Source organism: Rhinolophus hipposideros (assembly GCF_964194185.1).
Source record: "Rhinolophus hipposideros genome assembly, chromosome: 25".
NCBI classification, from domain to species: domain Eukaryota; kingdom Metazoa; phylum Chordata; class Mammalia; order Chiroptera; family Rhinolophidae; genus Rhinolophus; species Rhinolophus hipposideros.
The window spans coordinates 9,978,236-10,000,278 of NC_138071.1; the positions used below are offsets into that span (position 1 = coordinate 9,978,236).

A 22,043-nucleotide genomic window follows, 5' to 3' on the forward strand; every position below is an offset into this window, starting at 1 on the left:
CATTAGCATCATGCCAAATTCCTTGGAGATGTAAACGAACCCGATTCCAATTATATTGACTTTGATTATACTTTTTAGAAGTGACACATATCCAATGATATTCTGAATGACACTCCAAATGAGATCTAACTTTTAAACTCTGGATCACATCTCCCATATATTGAACTGTATCATAAAGGGCATTTACCTTTTGTTTTATTTTTACATCAACATTTTCTTGAATCCCTAAAGCCAAAGTAACATTTTTTGTAAGAGTATTAACATAATGAGCATTTTGAATAGTTTGAGAAAGAGCTACAGCTGCTGAAGCAGCAGTTGCAATAATAGTAACCAAAGCCGTAATTCCTGCAATCAAAAGTCCAACAAACCGTTTTTGTCTACTTAAGGCATACTCAATTTCTTTAAAAACTTGCAAACTTCTTTTTGCATACCAAGGTCCAGAAATATTAACAGGAAGCATAACAAATGAAGGTTGTTTAAGAACCATAACTTGAGTTCCCTGAGGTACCCAAGAAATACAATTTGCAAGAGAACAATTATTGCAAGATACATGAAACTGATTTTCCATAAAATTTACATTAACATGTCCAATTAATAATGCATAAGGAGAAGGAACACAAGCAGATACATTAACAGTTTTAGTAATATTAGACCAGTCTCTAGTTCCATCTTTTAAAACAGTCACAGGAGTACAAGGAGTACCTGATTTATAAAACTCAACCATTTGAATAACTTCATCCATTACTCCCATCAGTTTCCATAAAGAATTTTGCTGATATTGTGCATCAGAAATCCAGAGTCCAGCAATCAAGTCCCGAGCCCATCCTGGCTGATTGTTCCTTGACCAGTCAATAATATATCTGTCCGTTCCAGGAATGTCATAACGAAAAGAAGCATTGCCTGGACAGTCTTTCCATGGAACAGTCTCTGTGTTCAATCTCAGTCTCTTATTTTCATGTGTCCATCAGCTGTTGCATTGTTGAGGGTCATCAGCATCATCAGTAGGTAGAGGGTCCACATGTCGCACCAATCTTTTTGGCAGCCACCAAGGGCTATCTGCATCCTGTGGAAAAACACAAACATACCCTCGGCCCCATATGAGGACCGGGTCTGGGTCTTGCCACGAACCCGTAAGTGGGTCCTTCCATTTAACTAAGGTCTGAGCTGGCAGAAGGATGCCAAAAGCGATCTGTTGCACTCTTGAGAAGCATTAACAATTTGGCAGGTTGGGCAAGTTTGAACTATATGTCTGGCCTGTTTGTAAATAATAGGAAAACGAGCTTGAAGGCCAGCAGCATTTGTATGGGTTAAAGAATGAAACTCAGTTGCCTCAGTAATTAGAACATTAGCAATCAATGAATCAGCAACAGCATTGCCACGCATCAGTTGTCCCGGTAGGGAGGTGTGGGCACGTATATGAGTAATGAAGAATGGATGTTGTCGGTTTTTGATCACCTGTTGAAGCTGATTAAAAAGAAACTGGAGAGACGGGCTTGAGTTATTAGACAGTAATGCCATCTCAATGTTTTTTACTGTGTGAACTACATAAGCTGAATCAGAGACAATATTTAAAGGTTTAGTATAATCCTATAAGGCAGTTAATACAGCAAGTAACTGCTCTCTGTGCAGAGGTGCAATTAGTTTGAATGACTTGTTGATTTATTTTACTTATTATCGCTGTCCTGTCGTTACTAGACCCATCAGTAAAAACTGTTACAGCTTTTGAAATTGGAGCTGGACTTAATCTCTTAGGGTGAATCCAACTGGTCTTTAGAAGGAATGGAAACAATTTATTTTTTGGATAGTGATTATCAATAATTTTAAAATATCCATAAATAGCAACTTGCCAGATTTTAGAATGGGTATTTAAGTGTATAATTTGTTGTTTTTTTGTTTGTTTGTTTGTTTTTAAACGGGACTACTATCTTATCAGCTTAGATTCCATTTAAATAAAGAACTTAAGTGTGAGCTCATAAAACAAGCTTTGAAATTAATTCCAAATAAGTTGGGAGTGATTTGATAAAATTATGAGGTAGAAACAGCCACTCTACCAAGTCAGTTTGTTGAATTATCACCGCTGTAGGTGAATGGGGGATCCCATATGCGAGATTCCTCAAGAGGCGGTGCAGTGAAATTATTCACAGGGGGATCCCTACCCCCGGGATTCCATGGACCGGTGTAAGCAATCAGGGGAGGTCTGATAACGCTTTTCCCAGTATAAGGCACTTGGGGGGGTCCGAGACGACCTTCTCCCTCTTTGTTGACCTTAAGCCTCACAAGCTGTCCCTGAAGAATTTTTATTTGCTGAGAAAGTGTATAAATTGGATCTGAAGGCTGTCTGCTTTTTTGAGCTGCAGCCACTACTGGGGGACATTTTCCCCTATCAACCTTAGCTGCAGCCTCTTCCAAACCTTCCTGATCTTGCAGATCTAATTCTTCCCATAGCTCATCCGGCACTTCCTGATAAGCAGGTTCATTATTGTATATCGGAGCTCCCTCCCCCTCCTCTCCTTCCTCCGGAGCAGAGGCAGAAACGGGAAGCTCCACATTTCCTGCCTGCTTTACCTTCTCTAGCCTACAGCCCTCATGTCTAAGATCTAAGCAGTCTCTAATTAAAGTCCATAGCCCAAATGTCTCTACTGGGACCCGTTGAGGTCCATGGGCAGTATAATATTCCTGCACTCTTTCTCCAACCTTTTCCCAAGTTTCCAGGCTGACGGTACCTTCATCTGGAAACCAAGGGCAAACTTCTTTTACAAATTCTAAAAATTTATCTAACTGTTCTCTGCTCACCCTGCTGCCACGGGCGGCGAGTAATTTCTTAAGTCCTCTAACATAAAGGTCCTTGCTGCTAGCGTGACCCATCTCTTTTCCCTAACCTCGGCCCTTCTTTCACACAATGAAAACACACAGATGCTCGGCTGGCCGTGCCTCTCGCGAGACTAAGACCGTCTTAGCTAAGGCGTTTCGGTATAATGCCCCCGAACTGGCAGACCGAAGTCTGATCGCCGTTATGCCATATGACGGAGCCGGAACCTCAGTATCGAGCCCAAGCAAGCTCCGTAACACGAAGTCGTGGAGCTATCATTCACTCACACACTCATTCGACCGAGGGGGTTGTGCCTCACTCACCGTGCATCCAATGAAATAAGCTCCTCCTTGTGAGCCGGGCCCTGACCACACGGTGTTCCTCGCTGTTACCCCCGTGTCCAGGTCCCTGTTCGGGCGCCACTTGTCGGAGCCTGCCGACGAGACGAACAGTCCCTGGAAGGGGGAGCGGGAATGAAAAAAGAGACACACACACATATGATGATGCTGCAGGTCTCCAGTGATGCTGGAGGTCTCCAGTGATGCTGGAGCAATGATTTAATCACCTTCACCAATATATATACCCTATGGGTACGTGCAGTTTAACAATAACATGGGTGCATTACCTCAAGCAAAATAAATTTTTAACTTTTACACAGAAACTACAAAATCATCACAAAGTTTCCTAGTCATAATTATTATAGAAAAGAGACTACTAAAATGTCATGATAGCCACCAGTTATCTGTGTCTGGGAAACTGGCCAGTTCCATCTCATTCCTTAGCAACTTGTAAACATTCTCAAGGTCCTTTACCTTAGAAGCTGAGACAAGTTAACTATATATTAGCCAGTTCACAAGGTTTCTGAGAAACAAGAAATCATGGCTCCCCACACAAGAAACACTACTTCTTTGATGTATCATATTACCAGTAAGTGGTTAAGTAATTGGCTATTATCCTCAGTTGGAATTGCTCTAACTTTGTCATAAGCATTCCAGAACAACCTATTGCATTATTGCATCCTTAGTCTACCCAGAAACTGTGATTGAAACATTTTTGAATTCCCTTATTGTATTAAGAGACCCACATAAGGTTACATTTGGAAATTAAAATCTATTTCAAAATATTTTCAAGTTATATGGTTTGTATAATTAGACTGCTTGCGATTAATGGTCTTGAACAAATAAACTTACTTTTAAGGAATTAAAAAGTCTGTCTATGGAAAAGTATTTACTTCATATTTATGGTTAATATAGGTTACTACAAATAATGCAGAAACTTAGCCGCTATGGAAGGCAGTGTGGAAGTTCCTCAAAAAATTACGAATAGAATTACCATATGGCCCAGCAATCCCTCTCCTGGGTATCTACCCAAAGAATTTGAAATCATTTATACATAAAGACACGTGTGCTCCAATGTTCATTGCAGCTTTGTTTACAGTGGCCAAGACATGGAAACAACCAAAATGTCCTTCGATAGATGAATGGATAAAGAAGTTGTGGTATAGATACACAATGGAATACTATTCGGCATTAAGGAAAGATGATATAGGAACAACATGGATGGATCTTGAGAGTATAATGCTAAGCGAAATAAGTCAGACAGAAAAAGCAGAGAACCCTATGATTTCACTGATATGTGGTATATGAACCAAAAAACAAGACAAACAAATGAGAAACAAAAACTCAGACACAGACAATAGTTTAGTGGTTACCAGAGGGTAAGGGGGGTGGGGGGGAGATGAGGGTAAGGGGCATCAAATATATGGTGATGGAAGCAGAACTGACTCTGGGTGGTGAACACACAATGGGATTTATAGATGATGTAATACAGAATTGTACACCTGAAATTATGTAATTTCATTAACAATTGTCACCCCAATAAATAAATTTAAAAAATTAATTAATTAAAAAAAAAGAAGAAAAAAAATAATGCAGAAACTCATCTTTCTTTACTAATGTCCAAATGCAAGACAGTTCTCATATTGTCTGAACGGACAACCAAAATAGGGCATGGGTTCTCTAATTACATTTTTAAAATGCATGCAAATTATCGATTAGTTAGCTACTATATTTAATGTTTCAACAGTTTATATTTTTTTAGACATTTAGTTGCATGGTAATACATCCTGTTTGTTATTGAAACCTGGGCCTGGTGGAGATTAGTCTAAACTGCACAGGCAGTTGCAAATCAAGAATTTTATTATTGCTCCAGTCTAGTGGCTTAGGAGGAGATAAGAGATATCTATGTAGCTAATCGTATAAGATCTGTCAATGAAAGAATGTCCAGCCTATAAGATTTTATCTGAGCTAAAATGTTGAGGACATGCCTAGAAGCAAAATCTCAATGGATTGAGTAAATGCTCCAGAGAATGCATTTTTTACAGCTTATTTTATACATTATAATCAAAGCAGCAGATGTAAGCAAGGTTACATGAAATCCTTGGGTGGTAGATTAAGGAGGCAGGAGAAAGCAAAGCTGGGAAATTTCTAGGATTGGATGAAAAGCAAAATGGAAAAAACATATACTTCTTTTACGATGGTGGGTACTGAATAGTTAACGTTTCACATTAACAGTAAATGGAGATGGTATGCGGGGGAACAACATAACAATGAGGACTTCTGTGGTCTCATGCTCCGGTGGTTTCCTGCTCTGGTGCCTGAGAGGTAGAAAAAGAAAATTATTCTGACATTTCAAAGATATGCTATCCAAGAGACACAAGAACAGTGGACAGAGCTCAGCTAAGGGAAAGACTGAACTTTGCTGAGGTGGCTAGAGGCCTGGGACGTGACTAGCCATCATGACCTGCCCAGTTAGGAATTTGTGATCAGGCAATCCTGTGTAGTTCCTTTTGGTCGCTGAGCTTGTCAGGCCTGTACATGTGGCCCCTTGGTAGCAGGTCAGGCTTATCATGTAGCCTCCCCTTTTTTTGTTTACAGACCCAAAGCTAAAAAGTGCAAAACAAAATTGCAGGCAAATATAATTTCACCAGCTCGTACTTTCTTCCTGTGCTACAATCTTTTCAGATGGTTTAATTTTGATGGGTGTGACAGCTTATAGTCAAGTTTGCTGAAGGTAGAAAGGTGTATTTCAGGTAAGAGACATTAGTTGTAATGCCAATGGGCACTGCAAACTCAGATACAAATCAATTGAATACCAGGAGGTCAGACCACAGTGGTGAGATGTCCAGAGAGCAATTCAATTCAGAGGCCTTACCACCTTGGTTCGAAAATCTGTCCTGTGTGAAAGTATCAGCCAGAAGCCTACAGAGATGCAGAGAGACATGGGGAAATGAGTGATGGGTAAGATTGCATCCGATATTCAGAAATCTTAAAATCAGAATTTAAGTTCCAGTTCATAAGTATAATTTTCAAAAGCTGAGACTTCCACGCATAGACAGAGAATAGACGTCTTGATATATAAAATGCTGTCATTATTTATCATCACTCTCATCACCACTCCCAAAAGAAAGTATTGTGATATGCTGGAAAGGCGAATTAAAACAATGAAAATAAACACGGAAGAGATGAGACAATGAGACTTTTTCTAAGTGCTGATAACGTTAACTGGCCCTGAAGTCCAAGGTGAAGCTGGACTTCGTACTGTCTTCTGTCGTATGACACTGAGATGTCCTTAGTCTGTGCTGTAAACACACCAGGGTAATTGAACAGAATTCAAAGAAATCAATAAGATTTGAAAAAGAATTTACGAGAGGAAAGTATGAGGAAGAATAAACATAAAACAATGTCATAAACATAGAAGAACTTTTTTAAAAAAGGTCAGAAGTTAATCTTCATCAAAAGGTATAATTGGATAAAATGCAATGGAATCAAAGTGCTTAAGAACATCCAAGAAAGAAATGATCTGATGATAAATAGGAAAAATCCATCTTCCTGAGTTATTGAAAATTAGGTTGATTATATCACCAAAATTAACATACAGTCAGGAAATAAGAAAGAACAACCAAAACATCTTTTTATATCCAATGCCTCCAAATACTTTTATTGTCCTAACTGCAGTTTGGCATTGTTTACAATCAGAGAAGGCCTATTTCTTTACAGCATAGTGTTCCACTTGTTATAAATAATAGACTGGTGGTGTGCATTTTGTGGTGTATAATAATACTAATCAGTGTCTTCTTCAAGCCTATTTTCTGTGTTCCTGATGAACATCTACTAGACCATTAACCACTGTTAGTTTTCCTCTACCACAGATAATTAACCAAACTAAAATTAGCTCTTAGTATCCACGGGTCAGAACAGAGTGATAACTTAAAGCTCTGGCTGATAGTGTTTCCTTCAACTACAAAAAATGAAAGATAAAAACCACACACAAAATCCTCCCTCCCCCAAAACCACCCATCTTATTTCCTGAAAAGGGCTTTTTCTTGGCAGATTGCAGAAAAGCATACTATTTTCTCAAATAATATTATAAAACATGACCTTTGTAATAAAATCCAATTCAGGTGTTCCTTTCTTTAGGAAGACAGGCCTGATTCCTTATAGTCAGAATCAATTCACGTCTTCTTTTGTGTTTCCAAAGAACTTTATTAGTTTCTTAATTAAAGTAACAGTTTTAAATAGCTGTCACATCACCATAGTACAAAATCCCAACAGAACTTGCTTCCCAGAGAAATCTCACTCAACTTCCACCCACTTCTCTCCTTCAACCAGCAGATCTCTTTCCTAGAGGCAAGCAATGTAATCAATTCTTGAGAGCTATTCTTCAATATGCAATTGCACATATATGTATACTTGTATGTATATTTGTATATATAGAGGGTGCCAAAAAATGTATACACAGTTTAAGAAAAAAACTGTATTAAAATTGTAACAATATATACTGATAATAAAAGATGAATACAAGTCATGTGTATACATTTTTTTGGCACCCCTGGTGTGTCTGTATATATATATATATATATATATATATATATATATCCCTGTCTCAGAAAAATAATGGCAGCATTATATATACATCTTACTTTTAAAAAATTTTAAGCATATATACAGACACAGATATAAAACAAATATATACCTTAAAGAATAATTATATCTGGTAAATATCCCTATTAGTATGTAGAGGCGACCTCATTCTTTATTACAGCTGCATACTATTCCATTGTGTAGAAGTCCGTGATTTATTTAGCCACTCCCTTAATAATGACCTTTGTTACCAAGCTTAACAATTACAGGCAATGCTAGATTGAGTAACATAGAAACAGAATTTTTGGGTGAAAGGATTTGTGCATTTGTAATTCAGATAGACTTTTTATCTTCTGTTTCCAGCAGGAATAGACCATAGTTCTTTACTCTTTCTTCACTTACAGTTTGGAGTCAGTGCCTGCACATTTCAGCTTGTTCAAATTTTGCCCCTTGCTAAAATATGTGGGCTTGTACAGAGAGATGGGTACCACTTGCAAAACCAGGACAACCTATCTCCCAAACCCTTCTTGTCAAGACTGAGGCAGAATTTGAAATTCAGTCATGTTTACCTGAAGCAAAATGATATGATCTGGCCACAGTCTCTGACCTCTCAGGTGCCTGCCTTTCCATTCCAGTCTTTTTCCCTGACATTCAGATCTCAGATCCAGAGAACCGGATCAAACAACATTCCAGTCCTCAGGGTTGACTTGAGCTCCCATTTCTAATTTCTATTTGCTTACCCTGCCTGCTACCCCAGCAATTCTGGTCAATGGCTTGGGTCATATCTGGGGAGATGCAGTGTTGAAACTTATTATCTTGACTATGAACTTTCAAAAGTCTTACGTAATATTTCACGGACCACTAGATTGCTTTACAGTTAAAAAAACTTCAATTAGAAAACTAACAATTTAAATCAACTTACTGTTATTTTAAGGAGCTTAGTTAAAAACAGGTTGACAGAGGGAACATTTTATTCAAAACCTGGTCCTAAGACTGTGTGTGCTTTCCCGAGAAAGCTGTTGATCTTGGCTGCAAGAAATCCAAAGTCTTAAAGGAGAAGTATTACGTTTTGACAATGACTATGTATGTACTGTTATATAAAGACAATTGTGTTCTCTTTCAGGCTGCTTTTCTTAAAATGCAAAATGCTCTTGTTACATAAAAAGTGCTGCCTTTCACACCAAAGAGTGAATTCTCCATTAGCACAACTCACAGTGAAATCGTTATTTTTATATACTTACAAAACTTAAGCTTATTTTTAAGAAGACTGGAAGGGAAGCGGTTTCACACAAATAAGATAATTCAGTCATTCCAAAAGTTGTTCAGATGGAGGGATCCCAGTGTTCTTTGATAATGCCACGAAATAGAGTTTTAATAAAATTCAGCACCTCATGATGAATTGCTCCCAGAGCAAACCTTAGTCCTAAGAAGAGAAAACTGGGTGACAACAATTTAGGGGAGAAGTCTGTGTTAAATGCCTCACTTGTCCCCTCCCCCAATATCTTGCCAACTCTTCCTAAAACCCCACCAATCAGAGATTTGTTTAAAGAAACAAACCTTCCTGGGCAGATTATAAATGGGGTAAGGGAGAAAGAAGAAAGCTGCTATTGGTGACTCATGGTTAAGTGTGGGTAACTGTACAAGTTGTTAGATTAGCAACTAGTCAAAATACAGGTGGAGTTCAGCAGTGGGGATTTTGACAGCGTGGGTGGGATGAGAGAAATGGATCTAGAGGAAATCTGAGGCAAAGAGCCATTTTGAAAAGGGCAGGCCTGGGGAGGTTCCCTGGTGAAGAAAGGAGGGTGGGAGAAGCACACAGCTAAAGGTTACCGGGTGGGGACTGAAAAAAAATGTCTGGGAGGTGCTAAGTGAAGGATCCCCTCCCAGCAAGCGATGTTTAATTAAGAGAGTGAGAGAGGGTGCATCAGCACCGTGACCTGCCGGTGTGGGAAGTGGGCAGCTGAGAAGTACAGCAAATAGAAGACATAGGCACCGAATTTTACTTACTTATTTTGCCTGCTTTCTTTGTGTACCTGCAAATTTCATCAGGAGCTCTGCCTGCCATGTGCCATGCCATGTTCACCTTTCATTAACCAGAATAAGGAGAATAATAATGTTCCAGGATAGGAAAAAAGAATTGCTTTGTAACTTTGTAATAAATGAATGAGGACATTCCATGGCAGCCATGAGGGAGGCTGACCGAAGGGGAAACTGTAATCGGTGGAAAGTTATGTTCTGAATAAAACTGAAAACATGAAGCGTTCCAGTAGAATAGCTTTTTGGTGTTTCTTTTTTTGTACACATGTATAGCATGCTCTAGCATGAACTGAATTTTAACTTTAAATAAAAGCTTTTTTTGTCCTACTAATGAACACATATGCAAATTCATCTTTCTTAATCCGGAGGCAGAACGTAATAAAAAATCACAGATAAGGGACAGTTTTGAGGACCACAATTCTTATTGGATCCATAAAATTATATTACCTTATAAATACTGTTCTCTTTAAACCATAATTTATACCTTCAGTGTAAATATTTCCTGTCACTGAGTCATCTTATTCATCTTTACGTTGTGGAGGAGTACATCACTGATGATTGGAGGAAGAAAAAGCTACCTCTACAGCTCTTAAAAGCTGACGTTTTGTGCATAGCCATTTACTTAGCACTTCTTAAATGTCTTTGAATAAAGTTTTGTAAATTTTTTAAGTTTTGTTTACCTCGGTGTCCTAGGCCTGAGAAATGCTATAAGGTTTGGCTGGCGACACCTGGTGGTTAACAATGATAATTACAGACAACATGAAACAGGTGATCAGCTTCTTTGCTGGAGGAAATACTCAAAACCACAGATTCCATGGAAAGAACCTCTGTCAATCAGAATTCCTGGCTGTGAGCAACCCAAACAAAACCTCACTGATTTGAGCAGAAAAGTTCTGTCCCTGAGGGCAATGCTGCCACTTAGCATAAAGCACGGATGTCAGGTTCTGGATACCTGGGAAGGCACTGCCACTCCTGAACATCGAACTTTCTGTCACCATCGGCACCACCACCTTTCAGCCTCTTTGATTCCCAAAATTTCAATGTGAAGTTTAGAATAGGATGCATCTAACTGGCGTGGCCGCAGTCAGATATCAGCACCCTAGCTGCAAGGAAGGCTGGAAAAGCAGCTGGACAATACAATTTGGCTTATTTTGTGAAATAATGAAAAGTAATTTCAAGACTGAATCAGATAAATATTTACTGTACTTCAGTAAATATTTAAATAAATATTTAAATAAATAAGTACTTCAGCACAGTGCCTAGGATTTGATGAGTTTTCCAAAACGATGGTGGCTATTATGTTACATCTTTATTTGATCATGAGCTTTTTGGAGGGCCAGGACCTCATCTTATTTATTTTGTATTCTGGATACAGGGTTTTAATCTCCATGAATGTTTGTCGAATTGCATGGCTTGCCCCTGAATAGAAGCTAGGTCACTACATTTGCTTCTATATCTCAATTTACTTATAGACCTCTTTAAGACTTTTAAATGAAATACACTTTAAAATGTAAGTACATAACAACAATAATAATATTTAGTCAATATTTGAGTCTTTTCCCTGAAAATGACCACTAAAAGAAAATTAAATCTCTCCACAGGTCTTTCAGCGTACGTTAAAGCAGAAGATACTATTTTTGTCTTATCATGAAACTATTATCCGAAGGACAGTTAAAGTTTTGTGTTGCCCAGACAATACATCTCACGTCATGGCTGCTCGTATTTTTATTTCTGACATCTATCTCTTCTCTAAAACATGCTCGACTTCCAGTTCATCAAAGGAAACCTTTTATAGCTGCTTGGAATGCTCCGACAGATCGGTGTTTCATAAAATATAATATAAGACTAAATCTGAAAATGTTTCAGATGATTGGAAGTCCACTGGCCAAGGCCACAGGGCAAAATGTCACTATATTTTATGTCAACAGACTGGGATACTATCCATGGTATACATCACAGGGGTTTCCCATTAATGGGGGCCTCCCTCAGAACACAAGTTTGCAAGCACATCTAGAAAAGGCCAACCAAGATATTAATTATTATATCCCTGCTGAAGATTTTAGTGGACTTGCTGTGATAGACTGGGAATATTGGCGACCTCAGTGGGCCCGGAACTGGAACACAAGAGATGTCTACAGACAGAAATCAAGAAAGCTCATTCTCGATATGCAAGAGAATATGTCAGCTACTGATATTGAAGGTTTAGCCAAAGCAACATTTGAAGAAAGTGCAAAAGCTTTCATGAAGGAAACCATTGAATTGGGAATGAAGAGCAGACCCAAGGGCCTTTGGGGTTATTATTTATATCCTGATTGCCACAATTATAATGTTTATGCCCCGAACTACACTGGGTCATGTCCAGAAAAGGAAGTTCTGAGGAACAATGAGCTCTCTTGGCTCTGGAACAGCAGTGCTGCTTTATATCCTTCAATTGGTATCAGGAAATCTGTTGGAGACAGTGAAAACATTTTGCGCTTCTCGCAGTTTCGGGTGCATGAATCCATGAGGATCTCCACCATGACATCCCGTGATTATGCTCTGCCTGTGTTCGTCTACACAAGGTTAGGCTACACAGACGAACCTTTACATTTTCTTTCTAAGGTAAGATACCCTTTATCGAAGATTGAGGGATTTCCTCCCTCTCCCTAAAAGAGACATTTCTTTGTCAGTTATTCTTTGGAGAATTTCTAATTAGTGGTCTGCTAGAAAGGAGCATAATTCTCCCTTTGACTAGTCATCCACTTAGATTTTCATTTATGCAAACTGGGTTTTGAGTATCTTATTTAAAATTATTCTGTTAGGAATGAAGGAAGGAAGGAAGGAAAGAAGGAAGGAAGGAAAGAAGAAAGGAAGGGCTTAAAGTACGATATCAGCACCTGCTCCTACTCCCCAAACCCCATCTTCCATTGTCCTGCCTTGTAATTGGCCTTTTGGAAGGTTGTTGAAATGGTTGGTGGTGAACAGATTGGGAGATCAGACAGGATGTTTGAAAATGGAGCACTTTCCTCACACAGGCGGAAGTGGAACTGAGGTATTCCTCCTTCTGGCCTCACCATCTAAACTGTCAAGAAAAAGAAAAAAGTATCATACTAGCTTTAATAGAAGGTATGAGGGAGGCACAACAATATGAGTAGACTAAACACCACTGAACTGTACACTCAGAAATGGCTAAGACAGTACATTTTAAGTTATATGTTTTTTTTAACTACAGTTAACCTCAGGGAAGAAGTAGATGCCTGATCACTGCAATGTACACCTGAAGCTGAACAATAATGAATGCCAAATATAATTACATATACATATATATGTGTACATATGTATGTATATACTTACAAGAGGCGGAGTACAGCATTGGGAGTGGAGACAGTGGAAATGTGATGGCTCGGTGCAATGTCAGAGAGATAATGGATGGGGGAGAGGGGTCTACAGTGTGAGGGATATAAATGATAAACGTCTAAGTATCACTTTGTCTTGTGCACCTGAAACTAATAAAAACAAAAATATTAAAGGCATAAAGTAGTTGCAAATCTGCTAAAAGTAGGTGAATCTACATATTTAGCCATCTGTTTTATTCTTGACTCTATGATCACATTAATGGAAAATTGGTTGTGTAGTACAAGTTTGTAAATTCAATAATAAATCCATCACTAGTAGATGGTTTTGTATTCTGATGTTAAAACTTACAAATAGAAGGCCTCACACAAACCATGAGGGTAACTTTTAAAATAGGTGAATTTTCAGCCCAAATTTCTCTCTTCCTCTCCCTTTGCAACTCTAGTCACTTAAATGGAAACTTCTAGAGATAAAAACTTAAAAGTAGATGTTACTTTAATCTTTGGACTTGAATAATTATGTATAAATTTTCTGTGATGAGAAGACTTGGGACTAGTTCAGACTTTCCCTTTATGATGCAGTGGTGTTTTAAGATATTACTGAATACTGTGGATTTATCACATTTCTTCTTTCTCCACCATGACAAGTTTCAATCCTCCATCATGTATTAAATGTATAAATGTGTAAAGATATTCTTAGTGTCAGGCATCCAAAGGCAGAGGCTCAGGAAACATCCAGGTGAGGGCTCTACCATGATGAGTAGGCATCTGTGGAACAGATAGAGTAGAGCTTACTCCTCAGAGGGAGAGATGGCACAAATGTATCAGAATTTAGGAAATGCTATACCTTTGGCCCTGTTAATGGGATGAATGAGGAAAAAACATCTCTATGTGAACTGATATTTGTATTACCCAGAAAATTCGGCAACAAATGATTGAGAATGATAGCAAATCAGTACTATCTGGAAAGTTTAAAAAAGGTACCTAAATCTTTACAAAATAGTCTTTGATTCTGGAATTGATAGTTAAATGCCACCTTATTCTATGAAACTTATTTTCCTTTTCTATATTTGGCTCAAATTTCTTTAGTGATAGTAAATTTACTTTTGGAAGAAAAAATAAACTTTAAGGGATAAAGCATTCATTTCAATTGAGATTACTACTGGAACATTCTGCACATTCTTTAAACTTAAGGTAAGCTACTCTGTGAGTACCGTGTTTCCCTGAAAATAAGACCTAGCAGGACAATCAGCTCTAATGCGTCTTTTTTTTTTTTATTAACATTTTCTTTATTAGTTTCAGGTGCACACAACAATGTAATAGTTAGACATTTATCGTTTACATCCCTCATACAGTTCTAATGCGTCTTTTGTAGCAAAAAATAATATAAGACCGGGTTTTATATTTTATAAGACCCGGTCTTATAGTAAAATAAGACCCGGTATTATGTTATGTTATATTATATTACATTACATTTTATTATATTATATTATATTATATTATATTATATTATATTATATTATATAATACTATACTATACTATACTATACTATACTATACTATACTATACTATATTATACTATACTATACTATACTATTATATTACATAAAACCTGGTCTTATATTATCGTAAAATAAGATCGGGTCTTATATTAATTTTTGGTCCAAAAGATGCATTAGAGCTGATTGACCAACTAGGTCTTATTTTCGGGGAAACATAGTAGCTACAGCCTCAGAAGGTCATCTGTTCTAAGGAAAGAAGAAACAATAGTTAGTGTCTCATCTAAAAAACAGTTTTCTTTGGCAGTCCCAAAATATCATTCTGAAAACTTTCTCAATGGCAAGGTATTTCCAAATGTTTTAAGCCATCAGTTTACCTATCATTTTACTCTATCCTCCCTAAACATCTGCCCACAAAAGTTTAAAAACTTGATATTCATTCATACCAACCTATAAATCACTAGTTATGGCTTCCACTTATGATCTTCCAAAAGTTTTCTGCACTTTAGTGTGTGTGTGCGTGTGTGTGTACATGTGTATATACACATAATTAAGATTACAACAAGGAATTACCAATAAATAGCAAAACTCTTAACCTCTCCAGACTTCAACGCCTCACTGTCTTAATCTTCAAAATGAGACAGTATTACCTGCCCTACCTACCTAGCAGATATGGTATGAAAACTAAATGAGAAAATATATATGAAAATTTGAAACAGTACAGAAATACATGTGGTAAAGCTATCACTTTTTAACCAGTTTCAAAGTCTTAAACTTGTAAGGGGAATATCTAAGAATGCAATCTCTGTCAGCAGCCCTTGGGTGGGGAGGGGCGACCTGGGCGTATCACCTCATATCACACAAAAGATTTCCTATGCTACTTATACATAAATTTGACCTACATATAACTTTATGCTATGCTTTAAAACATAATGAAAGGAGTTTTCTGGACTGTAGTTTAAAGATGTCTTTCCCTGTAATGAATTAATCTTCCCTCTGGTAACACCAAAAGGGAGCTCATTAATGATATTGCAGCTCCCCATAGTGGGCAACTTACTCACGTGCACTGTGCAAAAGCCTCAGAGACTGAAGGAAACCCAAATGTGGAGTAAGTCCTCTGGGTATCCCCACCCTTTATTTCCACAACCTCCATTTGAGCTGAGGATCACAGGTAGGGCAAAGCGGCCCTACACCACACTAAGACCTGGAAGATTTGTTGCAATCACATTCTGTGCTTTTCCTTTATTTCTCTTTTCACGTGACATCACTCATGTGGCTCATGCTTTCAGGTGATTCCAATCTACTCCGAGAAGCACCTTGCCTGGAACTTCCGTTATTAAATAGTGCTCTTGCATTTCTTGGTGCTCAAAACACAGCTGCTCTGTGATTCATTCAGCACGCTGTTCTCAGCTAGCTGACAGTGAGCTAATTTGGTATAGAAAGTTGCATTAACGTCTCCTACTGACTCCTTTCCTTCAGTCAACATGTGCGTGAAGACTTGCGATTTTCACCACAAACATCTGTAGCTTCCTTGCTTAATGTGGATCAGTGACATATAAATACAAAACACAGATGCTGTGCCTCTCTCCTCCCTCTGATGCCAATGACTTAGTCCAAAGGAATTCATGAGAGAGTTCTGGTGTCCTGTCCAGCACGTATTATAAGAAACTTGGAAGTGGCCACTCCATCTTAACCAATAAAAAGCTGAACAAACTGAAAAAAATCAACTCTTCTTAGATTCATAAGAGAAGTGAGGACACAGGGCCGATTGCTGCCCTCAAAACTGGAGAGACAGACAGGTGAACATAGAAAATCACAACCTACCAGCTCAAAACCCATGAGCAGAAACTTCTGCGGAAACCACTGCTGGAGGAAGACAACCTGAACTGTCATTGATGAATTCCTGGCGGCTCAGTGTGCACAGTTCTGAGAGAGATAAACTCCAGGGGGACGATGCATCATGGGTAGGGGCAAGGAGGGGACACTTCTGTGAGTTTTACCTCTAAAAGCTGATAGGTCCTCACCTTGAATATCACAGAAATATCCCCTCATGCATCTGGGAGGCAACAGAGTTAAGGAACCATTCTAAATACCCTAGAGCTTTCTATTCTTACAGGGTGTGCCCTCAGGAGAAACTGTTTAACCAAAACCAAACCTGCTGGGTCTTATCAGAACCTAACTGACGTGGAGAAGAAAAATACTCAACTCGAGCTGGCTGTAGACTTCCACTTGGGAGAAGGGAAATACCCAACTCTAGCCCCTTCTAATCAACCTGCCCCACCTAAGGGGGCGTGGGGGTGGTGGAAATAACAAGAATTTCTAAAGGCCTCAGTCCAGAGCCCAAATCTCACTAAAAGACTGAGACCTGATAATAGGATGCTAAAATCTTCCCCTTCCCCCCACACCTTACTATAAAGGCCTATTCATAGCAGCTCCTTTTAGCCAGTGTGAGCTTCCTGTCCATCAAGAAAAAAATAAATCATGTCTAGTTATCAAGAAAAAAATTACAAGACAACAAAAAGGCAAAAATACAATTTGAAAAAACACAGCAAGCGTCAGAATCAGACTCAGATATGGCAGGGATGTTGGAATGATCGGACCAGGAATTTAAAACAACTATGATGAATATGCTAAAGGCTCTAATGCATGAAGTGGACAGCATGCAAGAACAGATAGGCGATGTAAGCACAGAGACAGACACTCTAAGAAGGAACCAGGCAGAAATGTTGGAGGTCAAAAACACTGGAACAGAAAAGAAGGATATCTTTGATGGGCTTGTTAGCAGATTGGACGTGGCTGAGGAAAGAATCTCTGAACTTCAGTATATCTCAATAGAAACCCTCAAAACTGAAAAGTAAAGAGAACAAATACTGCAAAAGAAAGAAAGAAAGAAACAAACAAACAAAAACACACACACAAAAACCCTCCAAAGCAAACAAACAACAAAAAGCCCAGACTATCCAAAAACGGTGACACAGCTGAAAAGGTATAACATACACTTTTATAGGGATTCATAGGAGGCCATGGGGGATTTCAGCCCCTCTGATCACATCATGTGAATATGGCACTGCTGTATTCAGGGAAGTTTCAAAGTAAGTGGAGGGTGGAGCTCTGCTCCTTTCTGTCTTTGCCAAAAGAGGCAATGGACATGGATGGAGCAGAGTCCTCATTCTGGGCACTGCATGGTTGGCTCCTCCTCTGTCCCATATTTACCATATCATGGGTAATTTTCAAAACCATTTCACTTGCACTGTCTCATTTGAGCCTCAGCAAAACTCCCCTTTCTGTCATGTTAGCTCTGATCTATTCAGCAGATGTTATGGTCATGGAAAATGAAAATGGATGTCAGCCTAAAAGGGAAATTAGTTTAAATCAAAATCTCTTCCTTTTTTGAAAATTTCCAGAGAACTGACCAGGAAAGAAAAACCAAAAACAAATGAACAAAAAACTTTGAAAACTGAGATTGCAAAACCTTTAATTTGAGTGAAATTTTAAAGTACCTGATAAGGAGATTTATCTCTCAAGTGTTGATATTAATATAAAATGCCCCAGGCAAAGCACAGTTTAAAGGTCTGCTTTTATTTGCCACCAAATCACCCAATTACATTTTTCAGCATATCACTGATGGAAATTCATCCTTGGAGTAATAGGTGAATGCTTAGTATCCTAAACATTGGGGGAATATATTATAATTTGACAAACTTATTTAGGAAACCTACTGTACTGTAGGAACCAACTGTACACATTCAACAATTAATTTCCCTTTGAAATGACCTAGCTCCTTGTCAATCTCTAAACACTAAAACAATAGTCTTTTAGGGTTACAAACTACCCCTGCTGAAATTGAGCTTTTATCTATTTTAACCGTATTTAACCATAAAAATTCCAGTGGTTTTACCATGACTGGATGAATGGATAAAGACCATGAAGTCAGGCACTTCTGAATTAAACACACATAATTTCAGGGATCAAATATGAGATCTGGACCAAATCAGAGCCTGCAAGTCCTCGCCACTGTGTTTCTTTGCCAGGCCTTGGAATCCAAATGACACAAAAGCCTCTAAGTCACTACAGAAATGAATTTCTCAGGGGAGTGTTGCAAGCTGGAAAGGGAAGCTTAGCTAGGAGGAATGAGAGCCATTCCTCACATTTGGAGAAGGAAAACTTCTGGATTCTGTTTCTGAGTCATACATATGAGGGGTGTCAAAAAAATGTACACAAGCTGACACTTTGGTCAATGTTGCTCAAGCAGTAGTTTGCTATAATCAGAAGTGTCTGGACTTTGATGGTAACCACTTTGAGCACCTCTTGTAATTGCAGAAGGCAAACGTGACTTGTATTCATCTTTTGTTATCGATATATATTATTATAATTTTAATAGTTTTTTCCTTTCCAGAAATGAGTATACATTTTTTGGCACCCTCTGTAGACCCGGTTTGTGTGTATATATATATATATATATATATATATATATATATATATATGTCCCTAGTCAATTTCGATTAAAAAATTATGGTGGCTATATAGAGCCTGTCTTTAAAATAATATTCTGTTTGGAAAATTTAAATTTTACTTTAAAAATATTTAATATGTTTTTCCATATGATTATAGAGTGTGATTTCTGAGCCTTGGTTCAATCAACATTTGAGTTACTCTAAGAAAGTGGAACATAGTTTTATCCTATTATATTAAACTCAGTCTCTAATCCTAATTTCTGGTGGGTTGATTTTTATTCAAATGAATAATGAACTCTACTCTTTTCAATCTAGCAAGATCTAATCAGTACCATTGGAGAAAGTGCTGCGTTGGGAGCTGCAGGCATTGTTATTTGGGGAGACATGAATTTAACTTCATCTGAGGTAAGACAGTACCTTGAAGTTATACTTAATATAATTTCAAGTATTTGCCCTGTTTTCCTATAGTGCTCACTCCACAGTAAACCAGCCTTTAGAAAAAAAAGTCCAAATCAGTGCCTGATACATAGAAGAAGTTCAATAAATATTAACTTCTGTTGAAATAGTAATAATAATAATACTGACATTTCTTGAATAGGTGCTATGTGCTAGGATTGCGCTGAGTGCTCCTTTGTTTTGATTTGCTCACTTACTGGTCATAATAACCCTTGTGAGGTAGGGACTACCACCCTCATTTACAGATAAGGAAACAAGAGAAGAAATCTAACGAGGGTAGCTGCTAGTTAGGCTGATTAGTGGTGCTGTCACAAACCACAATTTTATTCTGGAGTCCTTGCAGCTAACCACTACACAAAAGTGTGTTATATCATGTTGTGAGAAGCAGAAACAGATGGTAACTTTTTAGTCTCCACGTTGACTTTGTTTTTCCGGTACGAAGAAATTAGCTGAAAAGTAATAGCATTTAAAATAAGATTTTTATGCCTCTTCAAATTTCTTCCATCTCAGATATTATTTTCTCCAAGAAGTCTTCCTAGTTTTCTGTAATCCACATTAATCACCATCTCTTCTGTATTTCCAGATGGTGTTTATTGATATTTCTATAGTGTAATATATTTTAACTTGAATTTTAATACTTGTATACTCAACACTTTTATTAAATTGAATTTTTTGCAAGTTCATGATTATCTGTCTTAGAATTTCACAGGCTCAATTTTTTTTGCTCCCAAGATACAATTCATGAAAAGATTTGTGACAATATAAGGTTAAAAGTCTCCTCTGTCAACATATGACAATTAGGTAGAAACTGAGGATCAATTCCTGACTCTCCAGGTGTGATATTTTCTCTTCAGCCCAGGTGGCTCATGGGAAAAGCTTCATCAGGAAGTTGAGTGTGCAAGCCACATAATAGATGGCAAACACATCATAGGAACCACCAAAAAAAAAAAAAAAAAAAAAAAGATAGCCTAGTCAGTCTTACAGGCTTTCCTGTGTTTGAATTATACATGGAAGACCAGAACTCAGGACAGTTGATATTTAAGCATAATGAACAGGAAAATCCAGAAGGGTGCAGGTTGAAGGTCAACAATACAGTGGTAGAATGTAATGATTCTTGTTCTAACACGATCACGAAAGGTGCCACAGACCTGAAAGGTGGCAGAAGGACAGCAGTTCTGACATGACTTTTAATCTGGGTCTGTTCCTCTTTTATTCACACCCATTAACTTGGGAACTAGGAGGAGGGAAAAAGGGAAGTAAATTGGAAGAAGGCAAGGTCAGGCATGCTGACTCTGGGGCCCATTTCCAAGTTCTGTTACTTAACCCTACTGTAACATATTCTCCATTTCCTGTCCCTTCGACCTCTCATCCTTTCTGATCTGGGCCCCCTGAGTCTAACACTTCACCTTCTGCAACCAAGCCATCAGGTTTCAGTCGGGTCCAAAGAGCTGCTTTGTAGGCCCAGATGCTCTAAAAGTGTCAGTACCAGAAAAAAATCACTCAAAGCCCTTTGTTTCTACATTTCTAGGGCAACTGCACAAAGGTGAAGCAGTTTGTGGGTTCCGACTTAGGGAGCTACATCCTCAACGTGACCAGAGCTGCTGAGGTGTGTAGCCTTCACCTGTGCAGGAATAACGGGAGGTGCCTAAGGAAGGTGTGGAAAGCTCCGGATTACCTTCACTTGAACCCTGCAAATTACCACATCGAGGCCTCCAAGAACGGAGAATTTAGTGTGAAAGGAAAAGCATCTGAGACAGACCTGGCAGAGATGGCGGAGAAATTTTCCTGTCATTGTTATCAGGGATACGAAGGGGCTGACTGCAGAGAAGTGAAGACCACTGATGGCTGCTCTGGGGTTTCCTCTTTTTCTGGCTCACTGATAATACTATGTCTGCTGGTTTTAACAGATTATTAGAGCATTCAGTTGTGAGATAATTGAGTTTAAAGGGAATTGTGTAGTCTCTAGAGCAGTCACTTAGGGAAGAGATGAAATTTAGGACGTTTATTTCTCTTGTGAAATGCATCGAGAGGTATTATAAGTAGACATTATGTATGTCACTTAACACACATAGTAACATATTATTTTATTTAGTTTCAATTTAGCTGAGAAACCACATCCAGGGGGAATATCAGTTTACTCTTCCTCCTTACTGGAATGTTTGTTTTCAAACTAGAGCTAACATATTTTAGTCTTTTTATGAACATAGCATATACATAAAAGTATACATATAAATATGAAATTATTGATTTCAAAGACTGGTTTTGCAGCTAGAAATTTAGTTAAGGACCGATTACTAAGTAATTACCTGATTCAACAGACAGGGTCACCTCAGGATGTGCCCTGGTCATCTGGTCCATTAAAAAGGATCCAGTGCAGAGTTCCTGTTTCAGCCTTAGATTCAAACGAGGCTTCTGCTCCCTGCCATGACTCACTGAGTGAAAAATCAGTTCCTGATGTGGCTTCTCATAAGTGTGCAGAGACTGAGGTAAGAGGAGTTGTTCCCAACTCATTGCAAAGGCATCTATTCCAATA

The 22,043-nt window shown here is 38.3% G+C and overlaps 2 protein-coding genes across 2 annotated transcripts; one reads left to right on the forward strand and one right to left on the reverse strand.

The window, feature by feature from the left end:
* Nucleotides 1–1,158: 1,158 nt before the first annotated feature.
* LOC308492818 (uncharacterized protein) lies at nt 1,159–3,679 on the reverse strand. Its single transcript, XM_081038289.1, has 2 exons — nt 3,622–3,679; nt 1,159–3,264 (listed from the first exon to the last, which is right to left on the reverse strand). The coding sequence occupies exon 2, from the start codon at nt 2,863–2,865 to the stop codon at nt 2,056–2,058; it is 810 nt and encodes a 269-aa protein (XP_080894415.1). The 5' UTR covers nt 2,866–3,264; nt 3,622–3,679; the 3' UTR covers nt 1,159–2,055.
* A 7,736-nt stretch (nt 3,680–11,415) lies between these two features.
* LOC308492847 (hyaluronidase-4) lies at nt 11,416–21,425 on the forward strand (the record flags this gene model as incomplete). Its single annotated transcript, XM_081038308.1, has 3 exons — nt 11,416–12,369; nt 19,370–19,459; nt 21,039–21,425. 3 exons carry the CDS (start codon nt 11,416–11,418, stop codon nt 21,423–21,425), a joined length of 1,431 nt encoding a protein of 476 aa, XP_080894434.1.
* Between the last annotated feature and the right edge of the window lie 618 nt (nt 21,426–22,043).

Coding starts and splice junctions, on each gene's coding strand:
- LOC308492818 (XM_081038289.1), bottom strand. CDS start 2,865: ATGGGTCACGCTAGCAGCAAGGACCTTTATGTTAGAGGACTTAAGAAA.